The sequence below is a fragment of the Dufourea novaeangliae genome, unplaced genomic scaffold (genome assembly GCF_001272555.1).
Source record: "Dufourea novaeangliae isolate 0120121106 unplaced genomic scaffold, ASM127255v1 scaffold493, whole genome shotgun sequence".
In the NCBI taxonomy this organism is placed as follows: Eukaryota; Metazoa; Arthropoda; class Insecta; order Hymenoptera; family Halictidae; genus Dufourea; species Dufourea novaeangliae.
The window spans coordinates 945258-972891 of record NW_015374430.1 but is presented as its reverse complement, the minus strand read 5'-3'; the positions used below and the strand labels follow the sequence as shown (position 1 = coordinate 972891).

The following is a 27634-nucleotide window of genomic DNA, read 5'->3' as shown; positions in this document are numbered from 1 at the left end:
CAAGTATTCATTCATTCATTCACGTAGACTTAAGTTCAGGAATATTTCAGACATTTTCAATAACATACATTTTAGAAGTAGGAAAGAAGTGTTGTTGTTGAAAAGAATTTCATGAAACCTCGTGTATCTTATCATGACAGAACCTTTCAGTAAATATTTTTTAAAATGAACATTTTACTGCCTATAGATCACATTACCTTTCATTTTGTTATCTTCAATGATAATGCATTACTACATATAAAACGCTAGAATGTACGCTATATATACATACGTAATATCTGTTCTTAGAAATGTTCAACTTCGTGAAACAATATTAAACGTATGATACTTTCATATCAAAAAGATATAAAACGTGCTATTGGGTAAAATAATGGTAATAACAGAAGGACAAAATCTGTCATATACACTGTTGTAGAGTGTGTTTCAATCTTTGAAATTAGTATCGAGATTTTACCAAACGTTGACCAGAAAGAATAGATACATTGCGCAAAACTTAGGAAAAAAAGGTAATTTTCTTATGATCCAAATATGTTCCGTGACAAGGAAAATAAGTAAACTATGACGTGCCTTTTAAATTGTAATGTTCCTTAAAGGAGAATGAAATTTATTTCGTTAGTTCTCTGACCGATTTTGAATCGACAATAATGTGCAATTTTCACTTAGCTGAACCGTCACGTTACCGTTCCGTGATTTCATGGATTACTTTCAAAAATTGAAATACTTTTCTTTACCAGTGAATTTTATAGACGTTGTTTAAGCTCTAGATCTGTAAGCAGATTATTTTTGAAGTCACTATAATTACAGAATGAAACATGATGTGTCCTAAGTGTGACTTGTAATAAACATTATTCATTAATGTATTTATATAGAAAGTTTTTATAATAAAAGATTATTTAATATTGCAATCATTTATTCAAAACATGAAATACATACATCAAAAATTGTTGATAGATTCAATAAATATAAATATTGACGCAATGTATTACGTAAGAAATTCTTTATTCATTCTCTTAAAAATACAAGTTAGATTTATATATATGTTCCATGTTTGGGGTCATATTCTATCCAATGCTTCTAACATTATGACACTGTTTCCACGTATTACCTGGAACAATAAAACACACTGAAGCTTTTTTGTCTATCATAAGACTATTCAATTTCATGGTAGAACTTACCACCATTCCAATGTTATTTTTTGTGCCATCTTTACATTCTTCTATGCTTTCATCTATAACCATGTTCATAAAGGGATCAAATCCACGTAAAATACCAACAACGTACCTTCCACCATTTAATTTTACTGTAAATAATAATATGTATACATACGCATAAATAATTGTTCATAAGAATAATTAATGATAATATTACGTTAGTATGTTTAACCTAACTACGTATTATAGTCCTTATTGGATAAACATTACACTCTACAAATAACTGTGAAAATTACTTACATGATAATCTCTTATCCATGTACCTGACATGAAACAGAATAATCTTTTAACATATCTTAAATACATCCAGAACAGCGTGAGATTAAAGTAACATTCATTATAATGAAACAATATAATAGAACCAGTTAATGAACTTACTTTTTAAGTTCAGGAGGATGTGCCTTACTCATTTTTGAATTTCTGTTTTTCTCAGATCACACAATTCCGCAATATGTTTATTAAATGCACAGAAATATGTATATTTATTGTTTTCTTCCGGCTTTCAATTGCTACACGCCATCACACATTGTCCGCCATGATAGTCAATGGTGTATGATAGTGTATGTTTTACCGGTATTGTATATATAACCGAAAATACAGAAGAACGCGTAAATTAAGATTAAGTGTAGTTTGCAAAGATGTCAACCAGTACGATGCATTCCCTTGAATTGATATTATGCATTAATAATTGTCGTTCCTCATGAGAACGTGGGGTCACGGAGCCCCCGGTGGAGACGCCGTAGACCCGGCACGGTGAGAGCGTGGGGTCACGGAGCCCCCGGTGGAGACGCCATTGATCACGTGGGGTGAGAGCGTGGGGTCACGGAGCCCCCGGGGGAGGCGCCATTGATCACGTGGGCTGAGAGCGTGGGGTCACGGAGCCCCCGGTGGAGGCGCCATAGATAACGTGGGGAGAGAGCGTGGGGTCGCGGAGCCCCCGGTGGAGGCACCAAGTAGCAGTTCCCGCCATCTCTATTCCTTACAATCAGTGATATTTAATTTTTTTTTAATAATTACATTTGTGGCGCCATCTATGGTAAAACTGTGGTACCTGTCGGTATGGTTTGACTACCAGTTGCAGAGGTTTGCCACGGATGGCGCCACCAGTCTCAACTACTGGTTTACGGAGCAAATGATTCTTACCGCTTTTCACACAGTATCTTACAGTAAAATCGGCAAACATTATTCGATCATAGAATCTTTGCAGTGTTTAATTATGAATATAACTTTTTCTCAAAAAATTGTAGCTCTACGAAAACATGTTGAAAAAATGCAAGCGTTGACTGTCATTGTAGAACGTTAACTTTATTTTTCTTTGTATATGCTGATACATGAAATAAGTGCATCACAATTTAGTTTATATCCGGCCGGAAAACTTAACAGAAACATTATTCAACGTTCTCGGTCGACAAAAGTAACAATTCTACCGTAAAACGTTTATTCTTACAACACTGACACTATACATATACATATATATATGTAATCTTATTTTTCAACGGATCATGGTCTTGCAAGGTACTGTCTGTACAAAATATAAGTACATTCATATTTATAAAAGTACAACGTTCACCTACCGTCGGAAGACGGAAGAAATAATATTTCTTTTTAAAACGTCGGTGCAAGCAAGACTTTCGAAAGCAATACTTCAGTTTCATTTAAATACAATAGAAGGCATAATTCCAACAATCTAGCGGATTCGAATAATTTCATAACTAATCAAATTTTCACATTCGTTTTAAGCCGACTGATTAACACTTTGTAAGTTATCGAGAAATAGGATCGTCGTGTGATGTACATTGATTTAATTCCGTGACAACTGAATTACGCCGGGAAAAACGTTTCTCGAAAAACTTGCCTGCGCGGAAGATCGAAAACCAGTCTGGTAAAAGCGTCAAATCCTTAATTCTACGAATATATTAATACCGTACATCGAATTAAAGTATCGTGTCACAGATAAAGCGTATAATTCGAATTCCTTGCGAGATTTCTAGACACGTATGCAGCAAATTGGCTTGCGCAGATTCTGTTCCGTTTTTGTTCCCAATTAGACACAGGTTATGTTACAAGACTTGCTGCCAATCTGCTTTATCATTTTGTGAGCTGGTAATTTGCTCGAAACTTGTACACAACTGGTTATCAGGTTTCCATCGAGTGCTCTCAATTGCTGTACGAAGTACCTAACAAGATTCTGCAAAATAAAATAAGCACGGCACATGGTTTGCACCTTGTTCGAACTAATCAGGTACTCCACATCGAACTTCAAATCATTGAAGTATACGCTTTAACTCTAACAATCCTACGGCTAACTTTCAAGGAATGACTCACGATTATCATCGACATACACACGCGTCTCAAGGGAGACAGAATGGTAATTGGCTAAAAAGTTTCAAGGAAAAATGGCCCGAGACGGATCGAGTTGGTATGTCACGAAATGAGGCGGCAACGCTTTTCCTCCAGCAAGCGCGAGAACCTCGAAGACACCGTGAAAAGATTCTCAAGTGAACTTTCAAATTTGTGACGGGCACTTTGCGCTCGTTTCCATTTCTCATCGCGTCAGACGGAACGGATTTCAAAGCAGTCGTGTGTGCAGGTAAACGTCTCTAGCACGTCGAGTTTACCAATTTTCTAGAATACAATAAACACTCTTATAAAATAACGAATCGGTCGTTTATCGTACCGAAGATAATTATAATCGGAAGCGTAATTCGCGATAAAATAATGGTCCAGCGAGTCTTAGTCGTGGGATCAGCATTTAAGTAACAGCGGCAAGCGTCCCACGAGGGACTTAAACGACATTCATCGAAGTACGTCGAGAAGGAATACAGATATGTTGTTTGCGAACACGTACTTCCTACAAGAATCTAGAGTTATTTGTTACTTGCTACATTACAGTTTGTTTCGTCGGCTTCGAGTTCACTCGCCGGTGGTTACGCTAGTGGAATGTACTCGCAACAATTTCGAGCCCATCTGAATCCGACTTAAGATACCATCGTGGATCAAACACGTTTCGGAGGCTGCCACTATTCCCCTCCTCGAGTTGCATACGATTAAATGAGGAACACATTCGTGTAACCGTGTGTACAGTGGACTCTAACTACATTGCCATGGTCGGGGCTATAGGGGAATAAAATGGCAATGAGTTCAGAGCCCCCTCTATGCTCAGTTCCATCGTCATAGCTGCTGGGCCGGCGTACGCAATGTGGTGGGAGAGCGAATTTGTGTGCTTGAAAGTACGCGTGAAGGGCCAGTGCCTCGCGTGGCAATATGTTTAGTGGCAATATAGTTAGAGTCCTCAATACCTTCAAAATTGTAAAAGAAACGATGCAACTCGTCGCAGCGGGATCGACGTCGCGAGAAGATGATTCGAAATCGTTGCAAAATATATTGGATCGACCGGACTTGGCAGCACACGTAGCGTAATTATCTTCACCCAGTGTTAACAACGAAGACTGACAAAGTGAGGTGCCACGGTAAATATCACATCGAACGATCTTCAATGGAAACGTCGTCTATCTTCGGAAGAATATCTATCGTAGGAACACCGAGACACTTATAAAATGTAACGGGGGACATCCCGTATAGAGTAATATGACCAGATATATTATACATTTTCCCGAAAAGTGTCATCTGCCAAGTTAAAATAGTTCATACAATTCAACACAGATAACAGCCATTGTTGGTTACCGTTTTTAAATGTTTACAATCACAGGCGGGATAATATGCAGACGCGCTCTATTATTTTCTTTTCGCGTGAAAAGGGAAGGAAAACCAGGTACGTTTTCGTTAACAGCAACAGGTACGAAGTTTCATAAATCTGGTCACATTGTTCGAAAAGGGACGAGCTCGAGTTAACGGTCCACCAATGGCGTAAAAAATGTGTAAACATAGCGTAGGTAAGGGTAGGGCGTTATTCCGGGTAGATACGCGCACAAAATACAGTCAGTTATACGTGACGATGGACGGCAAGTAGTCCGTCAAAGGGAAGCTGCTTCCTCCTTCGTGCGTCGATCATAACATTTACGTTTACGTCGCGTAATTTTACACACGGGATTCGGATAGTTTACGCAGCAAGAATTCAAAGGACTAATTCGGCGTACTTTTGTGAACACCGTTTTAAATCGATCGATAGGTTAGAATCGATATCGGTCGATTCGATCATCGAGGAAACGTTTCGAAACCGTCCCGGCGGAATCAGTCGTCATGAAACCGCCGTTCGGGTACGTAGTTCGGTTCCAACCTCGGTCGGACTCGGTATCAAACCGTTGTCTCGCGGAAGATCTTGACCGACGAGTCCGCGTGTTTAATGTGAATATATCTCGTGATCGTGGTCGCGGTGTTGTTGTTGTTGTTGCTGCTGTGGTTGTTGTTATTATTGTTGAGAATCTCGCGACTGGTCAAGCCGGGCGTCTCACCTGATTCCGGCTCCTCGTTCATCATGTCTACGGTCACGAATTCACTCATTCACTTCAGTGTCGTTGAGTCGCGACAGAGCAGATCAAGGTAGGAAATATTATACACGGATATTACGACGATACAGTGAGACAATGAATCCAGCAAGAATCGTCCTCGGTACGCAACAGTTTTCCGAACTGTGGTCTAACAATGAAATCCAATTTAACGTTTCAAATGGTGGCTTTTATAACCTCATTGGATTTATTATCTCATTATGTCGATAGCGTCAAGATCATTTTCGTGTGCGTGTCTCAAATAGTAATAGCATTTTACCGATGAATTTCGATCGGTCTTGACGTAGAAAGCTTTAAATTTCATCGAGCATCACGAAGTGAGGCGCAATACCACGCAAAAGCGGGAAACGGTTACGCGTTCAAACGTACACGCTATCGACACCCCGTGACTTTGAATATCGAATTGACTTCAATCTGCTCCACCGTGTCTGGATATTCATAGAAACACGCGTTACAGTGACAGTGCACAGCGATGCAACGTGCAAAAACACAGCAAACACGTAACATTGACTACCATAAAATCGAGGGTGTAAATGGATAAAACAAAAAACGTTCGGTTCGGTTGTATTAAAAATAAACGTGTATTTACAATGTGAAAGGAATAATCGATGACGTTTCCGGGATCGTGAGTGCAGCGGGACGAGAAAGAAATGCGTAATAATTCGAATTGCTCGAATTTGCGGATGTTTATTACGTTCAGATTCAAGGGTCTCGAGTCGGTCCGATAAAAACTTACAAATTATAATCCTACTAAGTACCTATATAAACCTAACGGTCTTCATCGTCTTACTGGTCGAAGACAAGGTGAACGCGCTACACCGTTATCGCGACCCTAACCTCTTGTACTGCGGGTATTTCACTTTTTTTTTTTTTGGCAAGATTCGAACGAATATGTTCAACGATATGCGAACCATTCTACGTTTAACGATACTGACTACGACTTTGACGAGATTATTCCAAGAAGACTCCGGATAGGAACGAGCCATTCGTTACGGGACTAAGAATCATTAATTTCGTCTGCATTTTGCTCGATGGTTACTTCGAGTGTACTCGGAACAATTGACGAAACAAAAAAAGAAAGAAAGAACAAAGCATCGTAACAAGCATCTTAGTGCTGACGTAACGTAAAAGAAACGATTTTGTAAATAAAAGTAATATCTCTTTCTTATCGCTAGAACAAAAATAACTTTGGCAGTCGAGTCCAAGTACCGGACTACATGTGCATTTCGCTGACATGCTACGGTAGACACAGTTAACTTGGCAAGGATACGATGCATACACGGGGCTACATCATTTTCTGCAACGCGACTCGATGTTCCGTGCCGTTATCAGGGCTGCCGTTCTAGGCAAATTAAGGTGGCTCACGCAAATTTTTAATAATTATAAATTTAGTTGAGAATTTAACAGAACATTCTTGAAAGCTTCAACTTTCGATTGCTACCAAAACATCACAAGGTCAACGATAAAATTATTCAAAAAGAAACGTTATATAAATGTCTTTTTAACACGAGCCTTATAGAACTGTAGTTGATACTGAGAAACGAATCACTTCTTATTCAGTTACAATAACATTTTCATAGAAAATTAGGTGGTTATAGATCTTTTTACAAAGATTATGTTGGCACGGAAAAAAAGATATGCAAACGATCGAATAAAACTGGAAATTACGATCAAAGAATGCAAACTTAGGTTTCAATGAGTTTGGTAGTTTCTTCTTCGCAAGTCTGCTACGAGTATTTCTAATTGTTTCGTAAGAATTAAAAAGAAATTAAATCTTTTTACAATAAGGAAAAAATGTTTGTCTTTTGCACTTATTTGTAACTTCTGGCATCTCAATATTTTGAAATTAGTTTAAAATATTAATCGATTAAATTAAATTGATTTTGATAAAAAGTATAAAGCGCCATATGGAGCCCCAGCTAGATACGACACCAAACGCACGAGTTATCTTTAATCACAGCCCTGTTAACGAACAGTGTGTCGATCGAGTATCGTTGTACGCGGTCGCATTAAGAGTGCAAAGAGTGGGTGGATAGAAATTTCGATGACGATTAAAAGACTCGTTGCAACAAGCGAATGCGAAACTGCGAGGTAACGACAGAATCAAGCCTTAGGAACGCTCGACGTTAAAATCTACGAAATAATTGCACAACGTGTCCGTTAAAATTAAGGATCTAGGAAAAACGCGATCATAGTCGCGATTTTACTTCACGAGTCCGTTAAACATATATATGTATATATATATATATGTATATACACATACTGGTAACGCTAATACATCGTACGTTTCGTTTTAAACTATACAACGACACAGTCATATTTCGATTTCTCCGATTCGTGAACTCTACACAGCTGAACACTATGCAAGAACTAGACATACAGACTCCTCTCAATTATTGCCTCGAACTCGGGCCCGGGCTAGGACAATAATCGTATAGAACAAGCCTGACGATAATCGAGAGGAGTCTGCATACTATTTGTTCAACTGCGCGCGTAAATGTACACAGTGAATCGGTATCGCGAGAATAATATTCGCCGATAAAAACAATCATGCGCATGCTGATGACACTTGTGGAAATTAAAAAACGTCTCGGGACATGCACGTACAATAAATGGAATACATGTTACTCGACAGAGCGTAAAGCGGAGCATCTGAACAGAAAAAAAAAAATAGGCTATCGTGTTAAAATCGTAGACACTTCTCTTCATTGTGATTCGACAAATAAATTACGCGTATTCGATCCTCGAATCGAGACGTTCGGCGTCGAGAAATCATTTTGATATGAGAACCATTGGGGAGGATTGATATTGCGCGTGGCAACAGGCGCGAGAACGACAACTACCGTGCAATTAACGAGAGAAATAAATAAGGCGTGTGAATACAGAAAAGGAAATTCGACGGTCGTTCTTTCACGACACGATGCAGCAACACTTTTTGCATCTGCTCTTCTTCCCGACGATATTGTGCTTATACCTTTCCGTCACTTGGCACGCCTTCAACTTCAACTTAACGTTTCCTGTGGTAACGCCGGTGTCTTGACTTTGCACCGAGTTGCTCCGCGTGGTCACCTTCGAAGCTACGATCTCGTGTTTGCTCTCGTATCTCGAGATCTCCGTGTCGTTGCACACATCGATCTCGTTGCATTTCGCCCGTGTCCTCTCTAGAGCCTCCGTCTTTATCCCACAAGATTCATCGTCTATCGTGTTCCTCTCGATAGGAGCCTCTGTTTCTCGGTTCTTGATACCTTGTAATACTTGACGGAGCTTCGAGGATCCCCCCAAAACGTGTGTTGTACATCTAATACTGGATTCACGGCGGTCTCTGTCCTCTGACAACGCGTACCGATCATTCTCAATCTTGTCCACCACTTCGTCCATTTTGCTCGCCGTTCGAAAGAGATTTGTATTGACTATCGTGGCCGCGGTACCGCGACTCGTTATAAGCTCGCCTATGTTCTGCAGGAACAAATCCTCCTTGCTACCTGTCCTCTTCAAATTCAGTCTGTTGCTCTCGTCGAGTTTCTCGCAAAGTTCGTCCGACTTCTCCGAACTGATCGCCTCGCCGCTCAAGCTCTTGGTCGGCCGATCCGAGTACGTGCTGAGCTTGTTGTCCGAGTAATTGCTGTATTTGTCGTCGTGAAAGTACACGGAGCTCTCGTTCGACTCGAAGTTGCTCGCGTTTATGATCGATATCCTCGGTATGATTAGATCGGACGGCAAAGCTTCGAGCCCCTCCGGTGGGGTTGAGTTTCGGGACGACCGGTTAACGAAGTCGCCGAACGAATGGTAGCCCTGTTGCCCTTTACCCTGGATCCACGCTTGGGTCAGTAGATGGGATCTCTGCCAGGAGACGTCGCTGTTGCATCTGTTCGTTCTCGCGGTCCATTGACGGTCTTCGTGATTGGGCCAGGTGCGCAGGCAACAGTCGCTGGGACTCCGTTTGATATCGGTCGTGTCTTGGTCCCCCTCAAACGTCTCTTGCTTCTTACTTCTAACGATCAGCTCCAGTTTGGACTTCAGCAGAGCCGGGGATACGGCCCTGTCGACGCGCCTCGACAAATTCGAAGCAGCGTGCGCGGGATGCAAGGTGACCACCGTATTGGTCCCGTTTACATTGTCGTCTACATTTACGTCTGTTGCCTCAACCGAGGCTATTATCATAGCATTCGGACTCGGACTGTCCATGCTATCCGGGGTATAAGGATCATGCTTAATGGGTGCCGCGTGCAACAGATTCGTCGAACGGTCCGTGTAACTGATCCGTTCGCTAGCGTAACTATGGTAATCAGGCAACATAGACAACAGCTCCACGTAATTGTCTGGCACTCGAAAGCAAAACTCAGGTGCGCGTGGCAAGCAGCAGCAGTTTATCATACCTTCGTCCAAAGCGAGATTGGCCCTCAGGTAGACTGGCTGGAAACGGTAAAAAAAGAAAAATGGACGATCCTTATGTATTATCGTGCATCGGTACGATGACATGGGAGGGACATTCCTCGTATGGGACGGGCTCTATAAATATGGTCTAACTAACATTAAATGTAAATTCGGAACAACGATGATACGGGAACGAAATGGTTACTGTTGGTACGGTAATATGTATAATGACACAGCGTTGAACGTTCATGGAACATGTTTGGATACTGTTTCGGTACACTTCTATCGATCGATGACTGGAATTATTATGTATATTCTTGACTTCAACTGTTACCGATTGCGAGAGAAATGAATCGAGCAAGCGGTCGAGTGCATACCTGCGACGTCGAAATGAAAACAGATTTGTCCCGTTGAAAGACGGGAACGGAAAGCCAAATGGGAATCGTGAAATTGAAAAAAAAAAAAAAAAAAAAGAAACAATTCATTGGAGATTTGAAATTTTGGCGAATTTAGAAATGGTACTACACTGAACCAACTACACCGAACAAGCCCCTATGTAGTTATAAACAAGATAGTGGAATGCTAGCAGAAATATAGGATATACGGGAAACCAAGATAAGAACAGGCAGACAGTTCATAGATAGGTACCTTAGTGCTTAAAGATTCATTCGAAACTCCAGAAAAACAGGCTGCACCATAATAATTGAAAGAATGAATCATCAGAATAAGAACTAAGAAGTGTGTAAAGTATATGTACCCAGTATAATAAGAAGAAAGGAACCAGCATCTATTTTCTAAGGTAACATGTCAAATTCTCTCACCTTATGGTCGCCCATGCATGTCGTTGGGCCTATAATTCCATATTCCACACTGTCCGACGACGATACCTACATAAGACAGAACAATAGCATTGTATCAGACCAATGATTTCATGGGTATTCGTTAGAAAAAAGTTTTAACGATCGCGTTTCATACATCTTGTATTAGCATTTTCGCTGTCGCGCTCAGTAGAACTCTATCACACCAGGCTGGAACTCTTGTTTTCATATAATTCGAACCCTCATTAATATCTTCCTCAAACGGGTAACTGGGCACAAATTTAATTGGAAATTCAAATAATCTTCCGTCAAAGTCTTCCAGCTCTCTGTCATATTCACGTAGCTACATAAATATCGGTAATTTCATTATGGTCTTCCTAATTGTCAATGCAGCATCATAAGTACCATTATATAACAGAGAAATTGAACGACCAATCGCTTACCCATTGCCCGCTATTCTCCATAAACACGTTTTGGTGTTCACAATAGGAAAATTCCTTCTTTCCTAACGTTAATACGAGATCATCATCTTTGTTGTGAAACTGCAGCTTTGAAATATTCCCTTTATTCGACATTCTTCTTTCTTGAGTATCTTCGGTAAGTTTCTGTACAAAACAGAAGGAATCTCTTAGTTCACTGTACTTATACAAGTAGAAAGAGTAGGTGTGAAGTATCATCATTTTGGCTTACTTTGATTACTCCAGCTGTATCTGTTCTAAAATTAAAATCTCCGAATAAAAAGTATGGTACATTTGAATATTTATCGTTATGAAACCTATCTAACGTATGCTCGAGCGCTCTTCTGCGCGTTTTACTGTATACAGATGGAAACTGAAAAGAAATTATTACAATGAATACACGTGTTACAAGGCTGGTACCCAAGTAATAACATTCCTTTACCGTTTCCATAGCAATAAAGTTACTGGCATCGTGAAACAAGTGTATATTTATGAGATCAAAGATTGTCCCACTGATACTCCATCGTGTCCTTAAAAATCCTTTTCTAGACCATTTACATTCTGGAAAGAATTCTTGAGGGAATTTTGCTTTCTCTTTGGTTGTCACTGCCTCTATATTACCAGAATGAACTTCCTTCCCACTTACTGGTACAAATGTACATTCTGCAATTGCAAACAAATGCATGCTTCAACTATTTATCACAAGTGTGTGTACTTTAACACACAAGGATCCATCATACCTTGAAAGTCCCACAATAAAACATCCTTCAAAGATTCGTGCACAAAGTAAAAATTTCCAAGTGCCTGAAACAGTGAGCAACATTTTAATAAGTACTGTGTATCCGTTATCAGTTACAAAGTATATCAGGCTTTTCATTTACATACCGTAAAGTGTTCAGCAGAGGAGTAATCCTCATCTAAGTATACTCTGATTTTGTCAAACAGTCTTAATTCTTCGGATGACATAAGCAACCTGTACAAAACAATTTTATCAAATGAAATGAAGCTTTGATAAAGAACCACATTTTCAACCTTTCATAATAGCTAGAGGATACGCTATATGCTCATTCTTTTTTTATATTGCTCCCCCATGAATATCATTCAATAAACTCTTCTTTTGAAGTGGCTCGCTCAACTGTAGAACCACGCGTGATCATCTATTTTTATCCCTTTCTGCCACTTATGCGTTAAATCACATTTAATATTGTAACCAAGTAAACTTGTTTGTCTTGGTAAAGTTTAGAAAAGTTCACATATAGCTCCCACCATATATTCTTTAAACAGATATACCCTTCAAAGATTCAAGTATTACTTTAAATTCCATTGATTCAGTTAGGCTAAAATAGGTCTGTTAATGGAAACCTTTCAAGTCACTTTTAACAAGATTTCCCAGGGAACCTTCTCTATTGCTAACACGGCATAATTACTGTAACAGGTACTTAGATTCAATTACCTAACAAAGTCTTCCACATGTCTCATGCTTTTCTCATAATTTTTTCCGCCCACTTCTTGGCAGTGTAGTGCAATAAACTTTGGATCCAGCCTCAATATGGTCTACGGGAGAATATTCCTCGTCAAATGTAAATACACAATGCGTTTACGTAATGACAGTGCATCTTATCTGGTAATACTTACAGATAAAAATTCTTCCGTCCAAATTTTCAACATCACGCTAGGCTGCGAAAAATAAACCAGAACCGCACTTTTTACTATTTTGATCGGAGTTTGCCCCGGCATCGTAGAACATAGATCATAGTTCTATCGTGCTTTTTTTTCTTTCTTGTTCGTCGACGAAAGCTCCCGGAACCGTTCCCCCCCCCCCCCACGACAATGAAACAAAAACTCGCGGAGAGCGCCGATCTCGCCGTGTATCAATCGATTGTGTACGCATACATATAATTTTTCGTCCGATCGTGAATTTACGCGACCGATAACGAAACACCAGTAACGTTGGAAAACCGTGCGGATCGGCGAACGACAACGGCGCCCGCGGGTTCCGCGGTTAGGCATTGCGATTGTGTGATATACGCGTGTGACGATCCGCGGGCCGCTTAGGACAGTGCCGTGACGGTTCACGGGCATGTACACGACCGCAGAAGCAAGAAAACAAAAAGGAAACTTGAATGAAGAATAAAGGAAGGAAGAGGGCAGGAGATAAGCGCGGCGGATGGCGTGTCGTTGGCACACGCGGGGTAAGGGGGGGGGGGTGGAGGGGAATATGTGTATAAACGCGTTTGTGCACAGGTACGAAAGTCGCGCCAAACGAAACGGCCCGAGACCGAAAAGGAAGGTGGAAAGAGGGAGAAAGGAAGAAAGAAGTAGGTCGTGTCACGTATATACGAACGGTGTGTAAATCGGCGAGGCGCGATCGATCGCTCAGGGTCGTGACGGCGAACGAAAAAAACAAAAAAGCAGAGAGAAAAATTCAAAAGAGAGAATCCGTTTGTTGCATTTACTTGTACGTATGTATGTGTATGTACGTACCTCCTCGAACACGCTGCCTACGTTCGCTGTGACCAGTAGAACCGGAACGCCGTTACCCGCCATTTCTCACCGACGGATGCTGAGAGAAGGGAAACTTTTTTTCAAATAACCCACGGATGAGAAGGACAGATATAATTTTATCGATGGTCCCACGGCGATGTAGAAGAGGGACAGGGCGACGCGCAAAGCCTGTGTCACGAGAGCACACCCGTGCACACTGGCAACTGTGTGTGTGGTCGGGAGTTGCTTGCTTGCCTGCCTGCAAGACGTGCGTACAAGCGAGCGAGCGAGCTAGCTAGCTAGCTTAGCTAGTCGCCTAAGTTAAACGCACAGTTGCACTCGGATTGGGAAATTAGTTTCCCATGGACACGGGAAATAAAAAGCACTGTTGTGTTGTATATACAAGGTTTCCACAGAGGAAAAAGTCACCCCCGGCGATGATACAAGTTACGCGCGGACGTCCGGAGGGAGTAACTCTCAACCCCTGTGACCAACAGTGGCCACCGTTCCGCGGCGTGTACCGGTCGCCACAAACCTCGCACTGCGAACACGACGACACATTATTAATCGAATAAACGCGAGGCGGCCCGTTCGCGCACCAGAGAGAAAAGTTGTGTGGTGCGGTAAATATATCCCTCTATCGGGCAGACCGAGACCACGCCTACTGCAGACGTCAATAGGCAGTGCCGTGCACGTCGGAAACCGTAAACGCGCGCCAGAGAGAGGAGATTCCGGGCCCCCGACCGAGGACAAGACGTCCCGACCTCTACACCTCAGCTCGCTACCTATTCCCATTGGGCTTTACCCTCGTTTACATGCTTCGTTACACCTCTGTATTTCGCCCCCTCCCCCCCCCCTTCGTTGCGCATCTCAGCCGACAGTAAAAAATCACCGTCTTCCGGTATTCACACGGATAATTATGTTTAGTTACAACCATTCTATCCTCACGAGCAAACTCGGCTTCCGTTAGGGGAAAAAATGGCGTAAGAGTAAGGGCCTCCTACCACTTGGTAAATTTAATTCAAGTACTAAAATAAATGTTAACCTACCTAACTTTTTCGCCCAGCGGAAACCGAGTTTGCTCGTCAGTGTATCGTCTAGGGTTGTTCCCATCTCATCTCCACCTCCCTTATTTCCCACGGGAAAGTCCCACTTCGATGATCCCAATTGGCAGCCATGATGCTATCCCGATCAACGTTTACTGTGATCTTGTACCCTTTCGGCGAACTTCGAGCTTCCGGTACCGTCCCATTGTCACCGATTCAGGGATCATTTTCAACCTTTTGTTCTCGACCCCTTTCTAGATTCCCCCAATCGATTCGTTGGAATACGTCGACGCGTATTCTCGCGAGAAAAACGGGATTATCTTGTTCGATATGGGCCAATGCAATCAACCCACGTGCAAACTGTCACGTATCGCGATTCCGGATTATTTATTCTTATATTTACTCCAGGATTTCACCTGTAACGATAACTTTCCGCCCCCCCCCCCCACTATGTAGCCCAAGCTGCCAGGAATTACCAAAAGCGTCACGATAATCAGCAGGGCGGAAGTTTCGCGCAGATAAGGGCACGTGCGTGTTCCACATGCTGCTCGTACACACTTATGCATACATGTGGAGGGAAACCTGTAATTCAATATAGCCTCGAGACCAACATGCAAGAAAGAAGCATCGTGCAACAAAAGCACCCACGCAAATCGGTGGAATCGCTCCGCCGTGATTCCACGTATCCCGATTTAAACAGCAAGAGATCGACGAGAGAACCATCTGTCTTCCCCGTCCGAATCGTTTCGATCCAACCCACAGAAATTTCAAACGCGGCCAGGCGTGCCAACCGGGCGATATCCGTGAGTATCTTTCGGAAAACGAAACGTTGTGTGTAGGCGGTCGTGGCTCGCGGTTGGTACGCTCCTGGGAAGCGTTGTCGGAAACGATGTTCCAGCTGCGCATGAGAAGGGCGAAACGCACGCGCTCTTATGCTCCGTTTTACCATTACACCTCTTACATACATATTTGTTTCCCCTTTTTTTTTTTTTTTTTCAATAATAGCTCTCGAATCTGGTTCAGAGATGTCAGGGTAGGACAGTGTAAACGGATGCGTCGCGACGGCTTTGGTAGAACGAGCACCTGGATACATGATAAACTAAATAGACGCTAGGGTACACAAGGTTTTTGCGCTCCAATCATCTCCCAGGGACTGTCCTAGTGTCGAATATCGTTCGATCCAGCCCCGAGGTTAGACGGAGCATAATATACACGACCTAGTAGAGGTTAACTACCGCTTCGTCCTGTCCTGCACTCGTAATATCGCGTTCACCTGACTCGCGGACGCCGACCAGTTTGCGTTTCGGTAAGCTGATACATAGTAGTCGCCTCTTGTCTCGACACGCCGCCGCAGCAAAAACCTCGGTTAGGCTATTTTCACCGAGCGAACGGTTTTCGTCATTCGCCTTGCTCCGTTGCGATGATCGATCGGTCGTTCCTTTACCGGTTTTTCACCGAGCGAACGGTTTTCGTCATTCGCCTTGCTCCGTTGCGATGATCGATCGGTCGTTCTTTTACCAGAAAAAAAAAAAAACGTTACCGTAAGCTTCGTAGAATTTCCAAGCAATCCCGTGGCCTACACTAATTGTCGCGAATGTCGTCAGAGAGACTTTTTCCTGCTTATCGCGTTCTGTCAAATTGGCCAGGCGAAACTTTGGGAATCCCCTCCCCAGAGTCGCCGTCGGGGATCGATGAAACGCGGGTGTTTACGTTTGCGCGAGTATCTCGTCCGGAATAGATCGGTCCCATGGGGAATGCGGAAAAATTCACGAATTAACGATTAATGTGTGCGTATCCCCTCGACGTTAATCGGTTCGATCGCTGTCGTAATACGTTGATCGTCGTTTGTTGAAAATTTTCAGGCTAGGCCGCGATCATGCTGCCGTGCGTAATGTTGTTGTCGTCGCTGGCGACGGTCGTGGCCTTCGCCGAGAGCATCTTAATGACGGAGGTGTTCGTGATTCCAATTAGACCGGAGACTTTCGACTGGAGCACCGGGGACGGTAAGAACAGCGAAAACAGGGACGACGAGAGGAACAATGACACCGTGTTGCATTCCGCGTGGGCGGTGCGCTGTAAACGTGTGTGCGTATAGCAGAAATAATACGTTCATGGGGGAAGATAAAGAGAGAGAGAGGGGGAGAGCGGGGTCGTTTCGAAAATAACTGAACATAATGGCGCCACGAATAATAGAGGCGTTTTCATGTTGATCGAATTCAACCGCGTTGAAATTAACCCTTTCAGACCTGGTGGTCACATTTGTGGACATAACAAAATATCTAAATCATAGGTTCCCAAAGTCCGTGCTACCGTCCACTCGTGGTCGTTGAGGAGAGCTGATGGGCCGTTCCAGTTATTTTATTTTCATTAATTTTAATTTAACTTTTTTAGATTCAAACGATGTATGCACAACTACATTTGGAAACTTTGATAATATAGAGATAGTTTGCTTGAAGGGGGCACTGAACAGAAAGAAACTTTGAAAAGGATGTGGTGAGCCAAAAGAGATTGGGAAACTATGATCTAAACAGTCTACTGAGTTAAAATGTGCAATCAAATATTTTTTTTTTTTTACTCTTAATTCAGGTCTGATAGGGTTGAAGCGTGTAGGTCGCGGCGATTGCGCGCTCGTCTCGTTCGCGCCGCGAATAACATCGTTGGAGACTTGTCCCTGAGACACTTCGGTATCGGCATCACAGGTGACGTTTCGTCACGTGTATCGGTACTTTCTAGCGCGACGTCATTCGTAGAGGATCGTGGACGACGCGGTCGCGCGCGTGAGCCCACCACGCTGCGACGTTACAATTTCCTCAAACCGCATTATGACTGGATGGAGAGCGTATCTCGCCCGAATAGGTGAAATCTTCTTCCGACTAATGTAGACACGCAGTCACGCTTACGTGGAATCGAATTAATCGGGCTTTCTGTCCGAATTATGTACCGTTTGGTACCGCGGATATTCCTCGATGACTAATAATAATGAGCCCAACGTGTTATTTCCTCTGATGCGCTTTAAAAATTATTGGAACTTGCAAAACCAAACGAGCAAACGAAGATAACAGATTTTCTGACAAATGGTAAATACCGCAAGAACTTTCGGAAAGCAGTGAATCTATTCAAAATGTTATAACCGGACTAAAATCTACGTTGGACACAAACTTGCCGGATGTGGTAGATCTCTCTAGAAAGGATAGCGATTTTGCTATCTCTACCGAGGATAACGAATAATAACTTCTATTACTTCTAATATTTCTTATCGAAAACATTTAATTTTTTCTTTTCGCAATATTTGTAATTGAATAGTTCTTTATTTCATCTTACATGGTTTTTTAATAACCTGGAACGTATCTCCCATTTTACTATAAGAAACGTATTTTTTTAGGAACGTTTCTTCCGTGTAAAAAAAGGGTTTAGTGTACTATCAATTTACAGAACCCTGTTAGAATTGAAGTCAATTGGGTTCCACGTCTCTTGTAAGGACATTGGTTCCGGATGTGGTTTTTGTTTTACCAGGACAAACCGACCAGTTTTCGTATCAACCCTCTCTGTTGAACGCGCCCGATCTTCCCTCGTGGATCCACTACACATACAGCAAGAGGGATCACCATGGCTTTCTCTACGGTGTCGCGCCCAAACATCAGAAATACTTTCAGGTGACCCGATACACTCGGGTGGTTATATTGAATGCGTCATTCCACATTTGTACACGATGTCTAGAATTTCGTTAAAAATAATTGTACACACAAAACAAACAATTTATTACAAAGAACGATTTTTCACGATCAAATCAAGAGAGGAATCAAGTTCTTGCCTTTAATAGTTCCTGAGATAAAAATTCTTTCGCGATGGCAGTTTTCATAAAAATCGGCGAAAATTGCCAATTTTTTAGGGTCTGCATTTCTTAAACCGGAACCATCAAAATGATGACCTACCTCCCCTACTTTAAGATGAAGTATAAAATATTTCAATTTGAGCAGAATCCCAGACATCGTGTACAGAATGGATTCACTTGGCGTGGAATGACCCGAATGCCTTTCATCGTTCCAAGGAATCGCTGGAACGTTAAACGATGATTTCAGTTGGGGATCGTGGGCCTAAACAAGCACACCTACGAGACCAGATACAAGGTCCTGGACATGAACGTGCTCGAGAGGGAGAATCTGACCAAGCATGAGATCCATTTGAAAATCGATAATCTGAACGTCGAGGACATGTTCGACCGCAACCGAACCGAGGAGCTTCTTGATATATTTAGGTCGGTCGATAGAAAGATAACGTTCCCAGCCGGCCTTGGAGAGAGCACACAATCTTTGCGCGTATGTAACACCGTGAAAGGGTGGTTCGCGACTAATCCGCCCTTTTATTTACAGGAAAAAACTGTGGAAAGAGGCGACCGATTTATACGTGACGTTTCTCGCCTCCGCGATCGAGTTGGGCGCCCGTTTACCTTTGAAACCGAGCGAGGGCGAAGGGTGAGTCCTCTTAGATTTCCCGTATTCGAGCCTAAAATGGAACTGTCGAGCAACAACCGTGAAGATTAATTCAAAATTTTAAAAACCCCCGACACAAAAAGGAACGATTTTATTATTTAAATCCAGTTATTATTTTTCTCGTCATCGGACACTCAAGATTTGGGTCAAACTGCAGAAAATCTATCTACCCTCCGATTTGGATGATTTTTGGATATGTTGTAAAACTCGACATTTTGAACAACTTTTTCCTATATATGTAACGGGGGGAGTTACTTAGTTTCCGAGATACTCGCGAAAAACTGCCGGTACTAGCAAATTGAATTCTGCCTATAGTTGTGTTTATTTGACTGGAACAGAGTAACGATTCATTCTTAGCAGAGTTATTAACGTGAATTGACGTTTAATTTCATAGAATTGAAAATCGATTAGTATAATGCTTCAAAGTTGGTTAGAGACAGCTCAAGAAAAAAGTAATTCAAAGTTGGTTAAATACAGTTATTTTTTTTTCCTGAACTGTCTCTAACCAGCTCTGAAGCATTATACTTATCAAGTTGCAATTCTATGAAACTAAACGTCCGTTCGCGTTAATAACTCTGCTAAATAATAATTCTGTATCAGTCGAATAAACGAAAGCCAAGGTTAAGTTAAACGAAGCTAATTCAATGTATACTAGTACCGGCACTTTGTCGCGAATATCTCGGAAACTAAGCAACTCCCCCGTTATATGTATGCAAAAAAGTTGTTCAAAATTTCGAGTTTTACCACATATCCAAAAATCATCCAAATCGGAGGGTAGGTAGCCTTTCTACAGTTTCACCACGATTTGAGCTAACCTTCCCGGAAATATGCACTTCAAAACAAAATAAAAACCGCATGAAAATCGGATCATTCGTTGATGAGCTACAGAGCCACAGACAAACATACACAAACTTAGGTGTAAAACTGATAACACCCCTCCTTTTTGCGTCGGGGGTTAAAATGAAAGTGGTTCGTGCGGTTCCGTTAACCGTCGTTGCGTTTGTTATGGTAAACCGGAAGTCCGTCTCGATGATATTCAATCTTTTCATCGATATCACTGACGTTCGATCAACGGGAAAACAAACGCCGATGACGCGCGTACCCACCCATTCAGCGATTTTTTTTTTCCTTTTTCTTTTCCTGTAATCTATAATTGCCACTTCCAGTGTCGAGACGCCGCGGCGAATCGCGTGATACATTCGCGACGACAGCCGTGTTTACAACTTTGAAAAACGTGGACACCACGTCATTAGAGATAGCCATCTTTGGAAATACTTGCAAAAGTCCGTGACATCGGTTATTCGCGTTTTCAGTGGTTTATTATGTAACCACGCCGCCGCCACGCTCGTGTCCGTTCTGTCGTCGGTTGATAGACTCGTGGGAAACACTTACCGTGGTAACGGCGATCGTGCGCGACGTCCCTTCGATTAACGATTTCCGGCCGAGGAGAGCGTGTATTTGTCACAGTTGCGGCGAGACCAAAGAGTTCCGTGAATATTCTGCGTCACTCTCTATCAACCGCCGAATCACTATCATTTCACGGTATTATCAGCGTTTACGATTCACGGATGAGTAATTGTATCATCGCTTGTTTCGTACCCGGAGGCACGAGCATGTATTGTATTTCTGATGAAACAGTTGGCACGTGTTCCCTTGGTCGGTCAGGATGGACCGTAGTCGCTGGCCTATAGTCACGATTTCGAAGGATCAATTAGTATGAAAACTGTTCGAAATTGTCCCATGATTATCAGTGAGCCACTATCACGCAACGGAAACAGAGAACGAGTAACCTTCGATCATGTTCGCGCGAAACGTCGGCACTGTAACGCGTAGGAAGACTTCCTTCCTGCGTGGCACCACGAACAGATCGTTGCCCGTTTAATCGAATCGTTCGCTGGGTAGAACAGACCTTTTTTATGCTAGTCTTAGGATGTTATCAATTGCGATTACTTCTCACAAGCCGAATAAAAACTAGAGTGAACCCTCGATGAATGCGACACGAGCAACGGCGTTATTCCCATCACTGGGGGAGTCCCATCTGTTAGCGAGAAACAAGAGCTTCCGTCGTCTTCGGTTTACCGCGCGACGTCGTCAGGCGTCGGAAGAGGAACGTGGGGAAACGACGCAGATTGTTCGCGCGCGTAGCCTAATGTTGTATAAGCTACCCACATATAAGTAGATTGCCAACGTAAGTGCGACATTGTCGGTTGCGTTCGTACGAGTTAACCAACCGAATCGCTTCCGGGCTGCGGCCTGTTGCCTCGCCGCCACGTATCTCGTACTCTAAACTTTAGTAGACGTCACCGCGCTGCATTACGCGTACGATGCATCTCGGTGAAAGTTTGTCATTGACATCGTTTAACGGCGAACAGAACAAGGAAACGACCGTTTCGACGCGCGACGTAACCGTTACTATCGGGATTTTCGTCGAAACGCGATCGAGCATCGAGAGCATCGACGCGATACGCGGCTGACAATATACAGTACCGGACAAAAGTATTCGTACACCCTTTAAAACGCAACAACTTTTTTTAAAATCGCTCCAAATGACTTGAGTTCTTTTGTGAAGTTCGGGACATCAGTTTACTAAATGACGTGTAAAAAAAAAAAAAAAAATTGAAAAAGTTGCAATTGGTCGAAATCGCGAAGAAAATGGTAAAGGTTGTTTTTTACAACTTTTTAATCTGAGGCTATAATGAAAATATTATAAATACATATCGAAGATTTATGTTATGTCAAGACATATAACATTCCATTTAAAAAAACTGAAGGTTACCTTCGTTTCTCGAAAAATAATATAAATATAAAAGATTATTGACATACGTTATCATGTTCCCAGTAAGATATACTGTAAGTTCTTACTTTTCTATTTTTTTTTAAATACTTACTGTTTATGAACAAAACGTTGGTCCAATTTACCGCGAACACCCTGTATACATATATCAACCGATAGCCTTTAAGCAGATATCATGATTAACCGACATGGGATTGCTTTATCTTGTCTCTTCGTTTTCACGTAAACAGAGTCCGTGTAATGGGTAAATTTATACGATTTCGATACAACAAATCCTCGATGAGTGTTCGAATGCTGACTTTTTAACGAGGTTTAGCATAGTCATTGGAACTCTGAAGTCAATGATATTTGTGTCAGTCGCATATGGTCATTAGTTCGTGAAACATTTAATATTCAATACCGAGGAACTTTCGAACACTCATGAAGGATTTACTGTATTCAACGCGTCAAGTAGAAACCTGAAAGTTTGTCAAATACATGCGAGCACCAGAACCGCAGTGCTCAGACTGTGCACGTTGAATCGGTTCCCAGTATTAGAATAGCAGATGAACGATCCCCATTGATCATTTCACTGACGTGAAATCCTCAAGGGGATCCCTGTCATTTATGACGTAAAGGAGTGCAGAGTCCTAAGCGCGATGACTCGAGTGGCTAAGCATCCAAAACGTAGTCGGAAAACCAGCGATGAGTCTTCGTTCCCCTGACGCATCGATCATTTGTCGTAATCGCGAGGTGAATCAATGGGCAAAGTCAATCGACGTGTATAGAAATTGATCATCGTGGAGAAATTGCGCGCAACTACTTCCCAGTAAATAATTCAGTGATAGGCTCGCCGTAGAAATCCTGTCACGCGTGTCCCAAACACGGAAAGTACGTTCGGATCTGTCTCAGACTTTCGACCGAGATAACGGGTAACGATGTACAAACAGGAAAAACGATGACGCGTTTCTTGAAAGAAGTCCTACGTGTCGCGATGCACGTAGACGGATCCTACAGGTGCCTGTCCCCTGGATCAACATAACGAAAGGGAACCACTCCTGTGGCATCCGTTATTACTAGACTGGGGATTCTATGCATTTATATCCTATACGGGTCTGTAAAACACAGTAAAGGACAAAACTTTCATGACATCCAATAAGTTTTCTGGTTTACTCGAAACCCAATATGATATTTGAGAAAAGACAAAAATTCCTACATTTCCTCTTCTCTGTATGAATTGCCTTAGAAAATATCAGTTTGCATAAAAATCCGCAGTCTAGTTATTATTATCGCTCTAAATAACATTCTACCACGTGCTACTTAAGTTTTCTGTATCTGTGTCGTCAGGGTTGTCGTGAGATTGGGAAGTTCGATGCCGTTCTCGCAGGAGTTGAACGAATTACAGGATGAAGTGAAGCCTTTATGGAAATTACCCTCGTGTCCGCGGGATTTTAAACGGACCAGCGTCGAGAGACTCTTCAGGGAGGCCCGATTCGCCTTGGACTGGTGCTCCTTCAGATTGGTGGGTTTAATTCATAGAGCTAGTAATACCCAATTCGCTAACGGTCACCGTTCCCTCAGGTGGAGCAAGAACGTCAAGGCTTGCAGCACGAAAGCGCCAGACGTGGGCCGAGCATGAACGTTCTCGGTTTACCCGCCTCTGGTGTTTTCGAGCACTCGGAATGGCGATGGGCGAGATCGACCAAGGCTAGTATACCCACCAGAAGTTATTTCAGGGAAATCGCCACCACGATATTCGTACCGACCACCCTACTTCTCGTGCTGGCCGCGTTGCTCAGCACGGTGCTGTGCCTGAACCACGAAAACATGTGAGTAATCGGGCAGGTAGTCGATCTTTATACACATATACCATTCGTGACGGAGAGGGCTACGTTCTCCACTCGGTACAGCCCTGCCCGCGGAGCAATGCGTTTTTTACTTTTGGTACTTTCGATTTTCTCGTTCAACGACGAAACATCGACGGTACCACACCTCCAGGATCCGAGGCTATACGTGGGAATTCCTTTCGGAACACGGGTGCATTAGAGAACGTCGACCGAAATATATTTGTCATTCTGCACGGACCACGTGCTCGAGGAATGAATTCCAACGTACATAGCCGTGTGTGTAAGCAACCAGCATAAGTGGAAGGGGGGCGCTAAGACCAGATAGAGGGGGGCTACTACACTACAACTGGTTTCATTCATAAAACAGCTACGATATCTGGTCAAGGCGATGACGCGCTGGACGCGGTGGGTACGTCGAAAATACGATTCCACGGTGAGTTGTGTTGCGTTCCACGGGACAAACGTAATCGCATGCCGAGCGTAGTAATTCCTGAGCATTCGGCGTGCACCGTGCTCGTGGGGACAAGTGATCCCCTCTAATCGTCTCGGGCCGAATCGATCAAGTTTTCGCGCCATCTACCGATAACCACCGTTAACAGTCCAGATATAACGGGCTATAGAATTATTATCGCGAACTGCGTTTGTTGTTCACTGACAGGAACAACAGAATTGGGAAAGAAACTTCCGAAAGAAGGGTATTACCTGCTAGATGGAAGGAGGAAAATATACATACGCTTTTGACGGTGATGCATAGGAACGATGTTTGCGTAGACTTATGTAATAAATAGGATCTACGCAAGCGAGGCGTAATGGTTGTTTATAAACAGAAATAAATAAGCGATTTTTCCTTCGAACGGTGCCACGTGTGCACGCTGTTCGTTGGTATAAATAGATATAGAGGTTCAGTATTTCGCGACCTATGTGTATGCCTTGACGGCGTTTAACGTGTACCGTCCACTTATCGCCGTGGTGTATATCACTGCTTCCGCGAGTTCTCAGTCACGACTAATCAGTACACCCGGCACGAAATCATCTCGTTCAACGAGAAAGCGTCGTATACAGTGTATACTATACACAGCGTGCAACCGGGGCATTCAAGCGTCATCGCGTCAGGATCAGTGTTCGGTCGCCTTTGTTCGTCCGTAAGCATTCCGTTACGAACTCGTTTATCTGCGTTAGGAAACTATGTAGTCTTTGTCCGTATGATACACAATAGATATTTAGTGTTACAATCGAGCATTGTCGAGCATGGGCGTAGCCAGGTTATGAGTTGGGGGGGAGGGGCAAATATATTAACACATCGACTGTCACAGTGAAAGAGGCTGTACGTAGCCAGACACACTTTATTGTCAGATATATTTTATTGTCACTTATCAGATTATTGTCCAGGTGTTATCCCCACCACTAGGGGTAGGGGGGCGTGGAACCTATCAAACGCATACTTTGTTGCCGGAGTTCGTGCTTCAGGCTAAAAAAACGAATTTATGAGGCTCTGCAGCATTTCTCCCTATAAAATTATTGTCACGGCGCGGACTCGAGTTCGGGACGATAATCAAGAAGCGTCTGTACCTCTACAGTATAGTCAGCAGAATTCGAAGCATGTTTGAAGCTACTGTCCGCGTGTTTGAACTCGGAACAAAAGAGGCTCGGATTGAAAAAGCGTGTGCGTGCATCGTGACCAGGAGATTGCGTACGAGATTTCGATTTTAACGTGCGTGTACGTCATACGTGGCAAAAACACAAGACCGTCTATGAAATGTCCGATATAACGTTACCTTGCTGTTCAAGGGTGCCGGGGCTCGTGGTCCACGCACGCGATCAAGGTAATTGCCATCAGGCTGCAGATAATGCGGGTTAGCGCGAAGAAAAAACAAAGGACAGGAATAGGACGAGGCAAGCGTCACTAGTGATATGACTCACGGAAGAAAAAAAACTGTGCGATGATAATGCGCGGTATCTATTTGAATGATTAAGCACGATTTGCAAAAAAATTGTTCGCAATGCGTCTCCCCACCACAGATTTCGCTGTTCCACGAACGCCCCCGCATTTTCAATTTACTCCGTTGAAATGGGCCCGAGTCAGAAGATCAGTTTTACAAATTGTTTAACGCTCGTATAAAAGCACCAAACTCTTGTTAATCAGTTTAACGAGTCTTCACTGATACGCGCAAGCTATAGTCGAATCACCCACGTAGGACCTTCAACCGACGCGATTTGAACATACAGTTGATGCCCTGACAATGTCTAAGTTCTGTTAGATATAGAAGCATATTACAGTAATGTCTCGATGAGTGCAACGGACTCAGGTCCACTTCGAAGCATTGTTGGCAAGGCGGAAAGATTTTCAGCCCCAGATAAATTTGTTTTCTGAACGAAGCCGAACCTCTGCTTAGCTTCTGGTTACTCTGTTTTGATTGGTTCCAGAAGGAGATCCCCCATTGGTGGGAATAACGCCGTTGTTCGTATCGCATTAATCGAGGAATTACTGTATTAGGAAACAATTTTGATCGTCGAATCGATCGTTTGTTTTGTTTCTCTCGCAGCGAAAAAAGGGAGACCAGACCCGGAGAAGGGATTAGCAATAATAACATACAAATGGTCCAATACGCTGTCCCAGAAAGGGGTACTTTGAAGTCGCTTGCAGTTCAGCCATCCAGTCCCAGTGATTCTTTGTTAAGAAGTCCCAGGTACGCGTACTTAACGTATTTAGAGTGTTATTGTTAGAATGCGATAGGCGAAGATTTTGGAAAAGAGGGTGTTCTTGTAGGATGCCCAACGAACGTTGCAATCCGTACGTGCGACCGAATCCACCACCCTATACTGGTCCAAACAACTTGTAAGTTCGTTATCGGTGTTTCGACTTGATTCCGTCAGTGTTGTTCACGCTGTTCCATTTACTTCCTAGGCCTGGCATTCGATCTGATTTCTGACTACACGAGGAGCCAGCTAAGACATGGTTTTGCTGAGCGAATGAGCTTTAATGTCCACGGGAGAAATTGCAAAATCGTTGAAACTGGCTCCGCATCGTTATCTTCAGAATTATTTGCCTTCAATAATTGGTAGTTTTGATGATTATTAGTACATGACGTTTGATGTTACGTAATCGCGCAAAAAATTCGTTTTCACGATACATCGTGCTACATTACTGAGGCACAATGAACTATACAGCATTCATATTGTGTAATTTATTTATAACGAATCAGTGTACATATATCATTTAGCGACTTTCGAAAGGTATGTATTTAAATAAATATACATATATACGAATTCCAGATAGCACATGACGCCTCGAAGACGCCCATTTTACGGCTATTTTCGGTCTAAGGCGCCTTTAAGCCGTCTTCAAGGCATCATTAGGCGTTATGTGCTATCTGGGATGTAAGGGCAAAACTTTTATTTCTGTTGTTTGCTACTCGTTAATTACAATATACACTGAAATATATAAAGATTAGAGAAGTTGTAAATGCATAATTATAGATAATGATAGTAATAACATATCTGCTATATGCGGAAATGAATTACAAACGACATCTATGCATTTATAAATTATATAATTGTACGCAGGTTTTAGGACAATTACCTGAATTTTAATAAATCAAAACAAATTACAACTGGTTTTCACTCTGGATGATTATATTTGGGATAGTCATTAAATTTTGATAAGATA

The 27634-nt window shown here is 42.6% G+C and overlaps 3 protein-coding genes across 6 annotated transcripts; 1 reads left to right on the top strand and 2 right to left on the bottom strand.

Annotated features, from left to right (window-relative positions):
* Window positions 1-995: 995 nt before the first annotated feature.
* On the bottom strand, window positions 996-1739 carry LOC107193108 (probable small nuclear ribonucleoprotein G). Its single transcript, XM_015582499.1, has 4 exons — window positions 1590-1739; window positions 1452-1474; window positions 1176-1300; window positions 996-1105 (listed from the first exon to the last, which is right to left on the bottom strand). Exons 1-4 carry the CDS (start codon window positions 1619-1621, stop codon window positions 1055-1057), a joined length of 231 nt encoding a protein of 76 aa, XP_015437985.1. The 5' UTR covers window positions 1622-1739; the 3' UTR covers window positions 996-1054.
* Window positions 1740-5465: 3726 nt separating this feature from the next.
* Window positions 5466-13963, bottom strand: LOC107193117. The gene is made up of 12 exons (XM_015582515.1): window positions 13812-13963; window positions 12963-13004; window positions 12781-12881; window positions 12213-12300; window positions 12068-12131; window positions 11770-11990; window positions 11560-11700; window positions 11313-11474; window positions 11027-11212; window positions 10873-10938; window positions 8623-10090; window positions 5466-5650 (listed from the first exon to the last, which is right to left on the bottom strand). Exons 1-12 carry the CDS (start codon window positions 13872-13874, stop codon window positions 5466-5468), a joined length of 2787 nt encoding a protein of 928 aa, XP_015438001.1. The 5' UTR covers window positions 13875-13963.
* A 2037-nt stretch (window positions 13964-16000) lies between these two features.
* Window positions 16001-27239, top strand: LOC107193088 (epsilon-sarcoglycan). 4 transcript variants are annotated; one of them, XM_015582472.1, is made up of 10 exons: window positions 16001-16048; window positions 16720-16860; window positions 18371-18510; window positions 18937-19112; window positions 19228-19329; window positions 23468-23642; window positions 23702-23949; window positions 26511-26654; window positions 26735-26803; window positions 26873-27239. In XM_015582472.1, the coding sequence occupies exons 2-10, from the start codon at window positions 16734-16736 to the stop codon at window positions 26895-26897; spliced, it is 1206 nt and encodes a 401-aa protein (XP_015437958.1). In that variant the 5' UTR covers window positions 16001-16048; window positions 16720-16733; the 3' UTR covers window positions 26898-27239. The 4 variants fall into 4 exon arrangements, with proteins under 4 accessions (XP_015437958.1, XP_015437956.1, XP_015437959.1 ...); XM_015582470.1 differs by lacking the exon at window positions 16001-16048 and adding an exon at window positions 16072-16163; XM_015582473.1 differs by lacking the exon at window positions 16001-16048 and adding an exon at window positions 16540-16644 and having other exon boundaries at window positions 16725-16860.
* Window positions 27240-27634: the final 395 nt, after the last annotated feature.

Coding starts and splice junctions, on each gene's coding strand:
- LOC107193108 (XM_015582499.1), bottom strand. CDS start 1,621: ATGAGTAAGGCACATCCTCCTGAACTTAAAAA. Junction 1,301..1,451: donor CATGGATAAGAGATTATCAT/GTAAGTAATTTT, acceptor TATTATTTACAG/TAAAATTAAATGGTGGAAGG. Junction 1,106..1,175: donor AAAATAACATTGGAATGGTG/GTAAGTTCTACC, acceptor TTATTGTTCCAG/GTAATACGTGGAAACAGTGT.
- LOC107193117 (XM_015582515.1), bottom strand. CDS start 13,874: ATGGCGGGTAACGGCGTTCCGGTTCTACTGGTCACAGCGAACGTAGGC. Junction 12,301..12,780: donor CATGTGGAAGACTTTGTTAG/GTAATTGAATCT, acceptor TGTTTTGTACAG/GTTGCTTATGTCATCCGAAG. Junction 11,475..11,559: donor ATACAGCTGGAGTAATCAAA/GTAAGCCAAAAT, acceptor TGTTTTGTACAG/AAACTTACCGAAGATACTCA.
- LOC107193088 (XM_015582472.1), top strand. CDS start 16,734: ATGCTGCCGTGCGTAATGTTGTTGTCGTCGCTGGCGACGGTCGTGGCC. Junction 19,113..19,227: donor GAGCTTCTTGATATATTTAG/GTCGGTCGATAG, acceptor TTTTATTTACAG/GAAAAAACTGTGGAAAGAGG. Junction 26,655..26,734: donor TCTTTGTTAAGAAGTCCCAG/GTACGCGTACTT, acceptor GTGTTCTTGTAG/GATGCCCAACGAACGTTGCA.